Genomic DNA, 10,000 nt, shown 5'->3' with positions numbered 1-10,000 from the left:
GCTTTACTTAATAATTACTGCTTTATTAAACATTATAGAAAAAAATGGTTTAGGACTTTTCGACTCACAAGTAAACTAATGGAAGTGTCCGCCTCAGATTAAAACGAGCTTTTAATATGTTGTAGTGCAGATAGAAATAAGGGATACGTATTTTTTTATACGTGCCTCTTTACATTTTTAGATGGTGAAACATCCCTTTGAAGAAAATTGGTTTTTTCTTTTGAAGCGTATATCGAAACTATAAGAGATAAAGAAAAATGTTCTAAATGAAAGTTGAATGGCTTGAAGTGTACTTTATAACAGCAGAAAAAAAAATTTTTTAATTTTTTTTTTACTTTCTTCCATCATTTATCTATTTCTTTCAAAATTTTTATTTTTTTATAAGTAAAATAAAGCTCATTTTATTATGAATTCAACGATATATGATAAAGTTACGATGCGATTTTTTCATTTTACAAAAATAATTAAAAACCACTCCATAACGCATGGTACCGCCGCCTACCCATCTGTGCGTTCGATATTACTTCACAATAAAACGGATTTGTCTTATATGCGGTTGACTACGCGAAAGTGCACAAAGACAAATCAATACAATACAATAAATGTTGAAATAATAGTTTTATAATAATAATAGTGATAATAAAATAATAGTGACTTTTTAAACCGCTAAAATTAATCAAATTTTTTTGATAATATGTCACAATATATATGGAAAACAAATTATGAATAAAGAAATTATTATTCATTCATAACTTGTTTTTAATTGCAAATATTTCTCTTGGTTACCTCAAAATAAAATGACATCAAACTGAAGAATAACAACAATTACGGTGTTGTAAGACATTAATTTTTTGTGTACACAATAATAAATATAATTAATATAAGTTGAACATTTATTTATTGGTCTACATGATTTGACTAGAACATTTGTTCTCTTCAGCATTTTATAAACAAGGAGACTTGGTTTACAAAAGTTATTACTCACACATTTCATACCTTTACTATCTAATGCCAGGTCATCAACTAACAACAAGAGAACTAACATAAAACTAATTTAAAAGTTAATTAGAAATTTCATCTTTTATACTGCATTTATACAATTCAATTTATGTGTTTATTATATACAAAATTTAATTAGTGTAGAAATATGCATAACGACGCAACTTGGCGCATGCACTTTGGATCATCTCTTATTTTGAAATTTAATTTTTACATCTCGGCAGTATTGACCTTAATATGTATATATTTAAGTGTTATGTAAATGTCGCAACATAACTTTGTCATATACCATTGAATTTATGATAAAATAAGCTTTATTTTGCCTATAAAAAGAAATAAAAATTTAAAAAAATAAGTAGGTGATGGGGGAAAGTAAAAAAATTAAAAAAATTTTTTTATTGCTGTTATAAAGTACTTTTCGAGCCATTTAACTTTCAATTAGAACATTTTTCTCTATTTTTTATAATTTCGACGATACACACTTGAAAAGAAAAAAACCGATTTTCTTCAAAGGGGTGTTTTACCCTTAAAAGTGCGTTAGGGCATAAAAAAATACATGTTCGTTATTTTTATCTGTACAACATATTAAAGGCACGTTAAAATCGGAGAAAGTCACTTCCGTAACGCACAAATGCGCATACTGTGCAAGAGGTTTTTAATTATTTTTGGAAAATGGGACTGTCGCATCGTAACTTTATCATATATCGTTGAATTTGTAATAAAAGAAGCTTTATTTTGCTTATAAAAAAAATAAAAATTTTTAAAAATAGGTAAGTGGTGGGAAAAAGCATGAAAAAAAAAATTTTTTTTAATCATTTTTTGCTGTTATAAAGTACTTTTTGAGCCATTCGTCTTTCATGTAGAACATTTTTCTCTATTTCTTATAGTTTCGACGATATATGCTTTGAAAGAAAAAAATCGACTTTCTTCAAAGGGGTGTTTCACTCCCTAAAAGTGCAAGGAGACACGAAAAAATACCCTAAATAAAAAAATGCCCGTATTTTTATCTGTACTACAACATATTAAAAGCTCGTTTTAATCTGAGGTGGACACTTCCGTTAGTTTCCTTGTCAGTTTTTATCAAGGAATAACGTTATATAATTAGTGGGCGCTTTTCAAGATATACCTTGCATAAGTATAATTTTACATTTTAATATATTACAATGTAATATTTAATTAAATTTCCATAATATCTGATTGTGATTTGTGTAATTGTGCAATATTGCAAACATGCAATATTGTAATATTACTGACACGTCACATGCTATATATAAGATTCACCATGTTTTTTACGTTTCCATTAAATTGGACAAAAAACGATCTTCTTTTAACATTGTTATCTCAACTAGAATGCAAGTAGCTAAAGGAGGATGTTAAACGGAGGCCATTTTTTGCCTAAAATTGTGGAGTTCTTGATTGAGGCGCCAGGAGCCATCAAGGATCCGGGAATTTCCGCCCTGTATATTATGCGAGCCAAAATTTCCTGCTTTCTACATTTACTACTCACTTTTTTGAGCACATAAATGCACAATTAATTTTATTTTAATAGTATAAAACCTAAAAAAATACTCATATAACTACTTCAGCATAATTTTCTTCAACAATAATTTTGTTTTTGTTTTGAATTTTTTAATCAATAATAAATTCCGATGTTTTGTAATTTTCCCTGTAGGCCTATTGTCTAACTTCGTAACGACAATTGGATATCGTTACAACGTTGTTGCGCAGATATTATACGTAGTAGAAAAGCTGCGCAATGACACGTAACGATATTCCTAGATGTCGTTAAAAGTTACAGAATACGCCTACAGTAACGGGATTCTGTAACTCCTTAGCGACAATTCGGTATCGTTACATCATCGTTGCGCAGATATTATACATGATAGAAAAGCTGCACACCGACACGTAACAATATCTCTAGCTGTCGTTAAGAGTTACAGAATACGGCCCCAGCGTCGTTGCGCAGATATTGTATGGTAGAAAAGCTGCGCAACGACACGTAACGATATTCCTAACTGGTGATATTGTCATTGAGTGCTTTCCAACAAGAGTGCCACAGTGCGACACAGTGTCACACAGAGAGACACAGTGTAACACAGTTGTGTAGTCTAATTGGAACAGATAAGTTACCAAACACGGTTACTAGAGTGCGTAAAAGACTGACTTAGGCCGGTATTCATAGTCGATTCTTATATTTAAGATCGTCTTAAGCATCACCTTAAGATGTCATCAACTAATCAGAGAGCCGTATTAGCATTTTAAGACGTTGCTTAAGACAATCTTGAAATAAGATTCGACTATGAATACCGGCCTTAGTAAAAAACACAGATTCGAATTGAATCAGAAATCTATCTGTAGAAAATCCAGACTCGTTAAAGAAGGAATTTTACATTATCCAACGTAGGAACAACTTCTTTACAATGCTGACAAAAGAATAAACTTGCAAATTAATCCGATGAAATACGTATGAATGATGAATAATCAACGAATGCATTGTTTCTTAGGCTTATACAATTCTTTAAATAAAAATAATGAATATTGATTACTATCTAAGAATTCTGGGTCCGGTACGTTATTTTCGAACACGAAGACATTTTTAGTAAAAATATAAGTCCATTGTGCTAATTTAAAGATGTAACATGTAAAGAAACGAAAAGTTCAAACTATAATTTTAATTTTGTATGTTAAGGCGACAAAACATAACTGAACATGACTAAAATGTACCAGTACCACACTTGAAAAAATAATTTATTTGCCCGATGTGTTGGCACTATTGATGGCTGACACGGCCAAACTTAAGATTAAGCTGTGTTTTGCAGTGTCGCTCTGTGTCTCTCTGTGTCATAGTTGGAAAGCACCAATGTAGACACTGTGTTACACAGTGTCGCCTGTGTCTCTTGTTGGAAAGCACCCAAAATAGGTCTACTGGACTTGATGGACAAATAATTATTTTTTTTTTTTTAGAGGGGGTCTCGTAAACAGTTTTTAATAAATGGTGTCGGTTTTAGGTAAAAAATGGCCTCTGTTTAACATATTCCTTTATTTGGTTATTTCGATAAAAAATATGGATCATTTTTTTTCACCAGTCTGGTTCTTTTATCCATTTTTCAGATTAATTTGACTAATTTTTTTCCGTGTGCGAATTTTAAAATATTCATTTACAAGAATATTCTATACACATATAGGAATAAAAATTAGCAGAAAATCGGTCGTATTTAAAATGTGTATTTTAAATAAGTTTTTTTCTTCTGATTAATTTCGATTAGATTTGAATTTTTTTATTAAAATCAGAAAACAAAAAAATAAAAAGTGATGTAAAGTAGCATTTGTTAGAATAACTTAAAAAAATTTTTGTTAATCTGTAGACGATAAGGGTTTTGTTAAATTGAATATAAACGCTGCACAAATAGAATACACATACGCAAATAAATGATAATGTCACTGTGCAATGTTTAGACCGTTATCTAATCGTAAGACGGACATTTATTAAGTTTAACACATCTTTACTATCATCTGCTCCAGAAAGATTATTTTCCTATGGCGGCCTTATCATGAAACCGAACCAAAAAAAGCATAAAGAACGATTATTTTGACATGTTAATTTTAATTATTTAATGAAAGAGTAGAAGTAAACTCAATAAAAAATTTTATTGGAGAACTTCATACATAATATATAACACAGTTACAATACAGTATAAAACAGTTAATATAGCTAAATATATTAAAATACTTAATGTACATTCAAATAAAAATCATTACATACATTTTATATAAGTTTGATATAGAGCTGGGCAAAAAGTATTTGAAATACAAAATACTGGCATTCGTTTAATTTGAAATATGAAGTACAAGCTATAGTATTTTGTATTTTATAATTCAAGTACTAATTGCCAATATTTTGTATTTCAAATACTTTTTACTCAGTCCTGGTTTTGTATTTTGTTTCTATGAAACAAGTATAAATTGTAACTCGAGATAACATGAAAAAACAAATTGTGCTTTTAGAAATGTGCTGGATTTAGTATAAGAGAAAACTTTTCCTGAAATTTGTGTATACGTATGTGTGCATTATCAATGTAGTAGTTTGTAAAGATATATAGGCGTTAATTATTACATCAAAATATGACGCACATAGGTCAATTTGGTTGAAAACATCGCTAGGATCCCCTTAAGTTCAAGTTGAGTAACTCGCGATTTATTCTTGTGTATACTTTAAACATATAAAAAAGTTTTTAATTCTCTAAAGCCAATTTGAAAAAAATTCAAACCTATAGGTAGTAATTCCGCTACGCCATTCTCTTAAAAAATATGAATAAATGAATGAAAAGTCATATGACTCTCCCACTCTTTCAAATTAGAGATTCTTCTTAATCAACTTGAAAACATCTTATTTTAATAAGTGAACACATTTTTTACGATCTATAAAAGCGTTGTTATTATTACGAATTATTTTTCCATTTTAGTATAAAGAGTAATTTATAAAACATAAATATAGTAACCGTTTATATTCGTTTATATTTATATTTTTTCTCGATACTGTAAAGTACTGTTATGAACTACATATTATTCCATGCATGTTAAAGTAATTAAGTTATTGATTTTTTTATCAGTATACGTATATTTGCTACTATTGATCTCATTTTTTTTAATCAAGAAAAATGTGAAATAATTATATCTGATTGTTATTTATGTCCACTAAAAAATCCATTTATTAATATAACTTCTGATAAGCTATAATAGTTACAATTTTTATTTGTCATGTATATATTATTTATATTCTTCGAGTTTCTCTCCTACAACATCAATGCTGTAGATGTATTTAAAATTAACATTTATCACATTGCATAATATTATAATTAGAATTTATGAAAATAGAAATTCGAATCCAGAGCAGATAAACTATTTTTAAAATGGATGTCAATTTATTAAAACTTTAATATTGTGTTCAAATATCTGGATGCAACGTTTTGACATACTTGGTCCTTATCTATCGCCCAACCAATATTAATTTTTCGGATACTCGTGTCCGTAGTTCTCGTAGGATAATGAAAAACTACCTTTCGACTTTCTACGATCGGTTATGCGATGTTTCACATTGTTTGGTATCCTTCTTCACAGGGTACGTTTTAAATGCGATTATTTCTGCGATAATTGTCTTATATAGTGCTCATATCTTTTAATGTATTGTTAATTTTGGATAGTTTTATTATAATATATTTTATCTTCTAACTAATGGCTGATGAGAACCAAGTAGATCGAAACGTTCCGTCCGGATATTGGAACACAATATTAAAGATTCAATAAATCGATATTTGTTATAAAAATAGCTCATTTATTTAGTCTGGGTTCGAAATTTTATTTTTGTAAATACGTGAACGATATTATTATTATTATTATAAAAACAAATAATATAAATATTGAGACATTTACAGAAGAGATTCACAGAATGACTGTTTATGGTTTTTTCGAGAAGGATTGAAGATATAGAAAAAAATGATATTTAAAGAAAGGAAGCAAATAAGTACTACTTTTGCATTTAAAATATTTTTTAATGTGTATTTATATACATATATTACCGAATGTTTCAGCATGTTTAAAATTTTTTCTCACATTTCACGAAATGTTAAGTATAAAAAAGGTTTTTCAAAAATTTGGAAAATAATTTTATAGAGGTAAAAATACTAGTCAACTTTTTTTGTAATTAATCGGCAGTCTCGTATAGTTTTTAAAATATACTTACATAAAGCTCATTTTTGAAGTTTCATTTATTTTCATTATATAACACTTTGATATATGATGGATAGTGAATAAGTGCATTTTAGATTACTCTAATTTTATACCTGCGAATATGTGATTTTGTTTACATTTTTTAACGGAACTATTATAGACCTCGTTTTGCCTCATAAAGGCAAACACAGAGGAGAGAGGAAGATGAGTTAGACCTTATTTCCGCGAAAAATTAAAAACCTGTATGGAAAAGTACAATTATATACCTCGTTTCTCTCTATAAGCAGGGGGAGATGTAAAGTAGACCTTGCTTTGCATGGAAAACTGTAAACTCTTGTGGAACAGAACAATTATAGATCTCATTTCGCTCCGTGAGCAGCGGGGAGGGTAAAGTGGACCTTTCTGAAAAGTCGAAAACCCATGTGGAACGGAACAGTTATAGATTTCATTTCGCTCCGTAAGAAGAGCGACGGGGGGAGAAGAGATGGACCTCGCGTAGAAAGTTATAAATCTGATCTTAATGTTTTTTTTAATATATACATTATCCGAACAAATGTTGGTTGTAATTTGCCATTCAACAATGTAACTGTTATATAACCAGTGTTACATTGCGTATAATAGTTACATTGTTGAGTGAAAAATTACAACTGATACTCGTGTGAAACTCGTGTACACTATCCATCATATACAATTTGTCATATAACAAAAATAATAAAATTTCGAAAATTAGTTTTATGTAAGTGTATATCTCGAAAACTATACAAGACTGCCGATTAATTTGTAAGAAAAAGTTGATCAATACATGCATCTCTATGTCAAGGTTAAAATCATCGACGCAGTATCCTCTTAACTAAATAATTGCCTATATAACATCTTATAAAGTTTTTAAGATATTTTATAATCCATTTTTAGACTTTATGTTGTCTGAGAATATTATTGGATTTATTGGCAGTATTAGAAACATCAAAAACTTACGAGCGTATTACTAATATCAATAATGTAACTACACATAATTTATTTACTATTCGGTTTTTTCAAGTTTTTATTTTCAAGTTTATGTTATTAAATATAACAGTTTCAATGTGTAATACCTTCTATCAATTTTAACTTGAAATTACTCATTTCCATAATTGTTGTTTGTCGCATATTTTTTAGTAAGAAAGAACATCATTTGGATCGAACCTTTTATAGTTAAAAAAAATTTTTTTTTTTCCAGAAAAAATCAAAGTTTTATTTTTAAATGTTATAACAATAAATACACTGCTTAAATATTCAAGTAAAAATACAATTCTATGTAACATCTTAGCAAATACCAAGTTACATGAAATACAAATGTTAGTTGTAATTTTTCACTCAACAATGTAACTATTATACGCAATGTAACTGGTTATATAACAGTTACATTGTTGAATGGCAAATTACAACCAACATTTTTTCGGATAATGTATATATTAAAAAAAACATTAAGATCAGATTTGTCAGTATTTGGGATTTGTCAATAATTGGGCCATTTACCATAATATTATTAAATCATAAAATACATAACTTTTACATTGTACATCTTTTAAACAAAAAATTCTAGAAACAAAGATTTACATTACTTTCAAATTTAAATTGGAGATAGTCTCTGAATCTTAAAAATCTAATATTTATAGTCTTTATTTAGAAATTTTATTCAAAATTGTATGATTACAAATATTCTTATATACATACATGTGTAAGTGCGCATGTATGCGTGTGGAAGAGAGAATGAATTAATGAATGATAAGTATAAATGTTATTCATAGTATTTAAATACTAAGAATTATAATGATTATAAGAAAAACCAATACAGGAGACATTAATTATTTTGCATGTTGTGAAGCAGCATGAACATTTTACAGGGATTACAATTATATTGATCCTAATTATTTCACACGTGCCTTTCACAGTTATTCCGCTTTTCAAACACTAGATTTCATCTATTTTTCTTATTTGTTACATATTTATTTGGGTTTAAAGTCACCGAAATTTTGCTGTAACTCGAACAAGAGTCTGTTACACCGCCATTTTAACGAACTGGAGCTCAGAACATAACAATGTAGAAAACACAAATTCACGACATGTAAGTCTGTCATCACTCACATCCTTCTATTAACACGTATGAATTTTAATATCTACACATACACCACATTATGTGTAAAAAAAATTGATTGTCGCCAAATTATCTTATTAATGTACATAAAGTAAATCATATAATTCTTAATCTAATTTTTTATTTTATTATGTTAGATGTATTTTGCTATATTAGACGTATAAATAAAAATATTATCAGTGATCGTTGTAGATATTTACAAGAAAATAACAATATAATTATTTTAAAGTTTTTTAAAATGTCTTTATTATTTCTATGTATATAAATTCTGTAAAATTAAATATTTTTTTTAATAATTTTAATATGTAATTTGTATAAATATTAAATATCTAATTTTACATGAATTAAAACATTTATTATTTAAAAATCATAAAGTCATAATAATCAAGTATTAAAATAAAATTTAATTTAAATTATAATTTATATTAATATACATAAATATTTATGATATTTTGTGATTTGTAAAAGAAAATAGTTTTATCAAAAAAACCTTGCCTCTTGATAAAACTGATATATTAAATAATATTAATAATAATATTAATAATTTATTTTTTAAAACAAAGTCTTACCCTAAACAAAAATTATTAAAGTTATTTTTACCCTGATATATCGTAAAGAAAAACATGAAAGCTATCTTACTATTAGTTTCGAAAAAATTAAAAAATATATTGATGATACATTCAGTGTATATTGATTACAATTGTACACATTGTATATTATGCTACATATTTTTAACATCATATCTGTACTAAAAGCAATCAATATTCATGCATTAGCATGTTTCAGTTTGCATTGATGTTGCCTGAGAGAATTACTCTATTATTATCTTCCCTTTTACTGTGATAAAGTTTCATATGTTATAACATAAATGAGAGAGACGCTATTTAAATAAATAATAAAATGTAAAACATTTTTGATTTGAAATTAGGTGAAATTTTGGCGAATCTTGTATTTTTTTGGATAATTATATAGTTTAGGGGACCACCTTCAAATAACCTTGGCGTATGTTGTCAAGGTCATGATGCTTAATGATCTTTAGGACATTTTAGTCGTCACTCGTTCATTAAAAAGTTATTAACAAATAAAGTTGACAAATGTATATTTCTTAGTAAAGCGAGGTCCATCTTGAAAGGTGGAAAA

The 10,000-nt window shown here is 27.6% G+C and overlaps 1 protein-coding gene across 4 annotated transcripts in view; it reads left to right on the top strand.

Moving 5' to 3' along the window:
* Positions 1-10,000, top strand: part of LOC105194010 (formin-like protein) — a 125,651-nt gene that overhangs the window by 112,198 nt on the left and 3,453 nt on the right. Inside the window, exon 17 of one of the 4 annotated variants that reach the window (XM_026138780.2) lies at positions 8,728-8,830. The exons of the other annotated variants lie outside the window; for them this stretch is intronic. Within the exon in view, the coding sequence (XP_025994565.1) occupies positions 8,728-8,802 (75 nt within the window). The 3' untranslated portion in view covers positions 8,803-8,830. The remainder of the gene's footprint in view (positions 1-8,727; positions 8,831-10,000) is intronic. 4 annotated transcript variants of the gene reach the window in all.

The sequence above is a fragment of the Solenopsis invicta genome, chromosome 4 (assembly GCF_016802725.1).
Source record: "Solenopsis invicta isolate M01_SB chromosome 4, UNIL_Sinv_3.0, whole genome shotgun sequence".
Taxonomy (NCBI): Eukaryota; Metazoa; Arthropoda; class Insecta; order Hymenoptera; family Formicidae; genus Solenopsis; species Solenopsis invicta.
The sequence above is the reverse complement of the archived record's forward strand: the minus strand, read 5'-3'. Positions and strand labels throughout refer to the sequence as shown.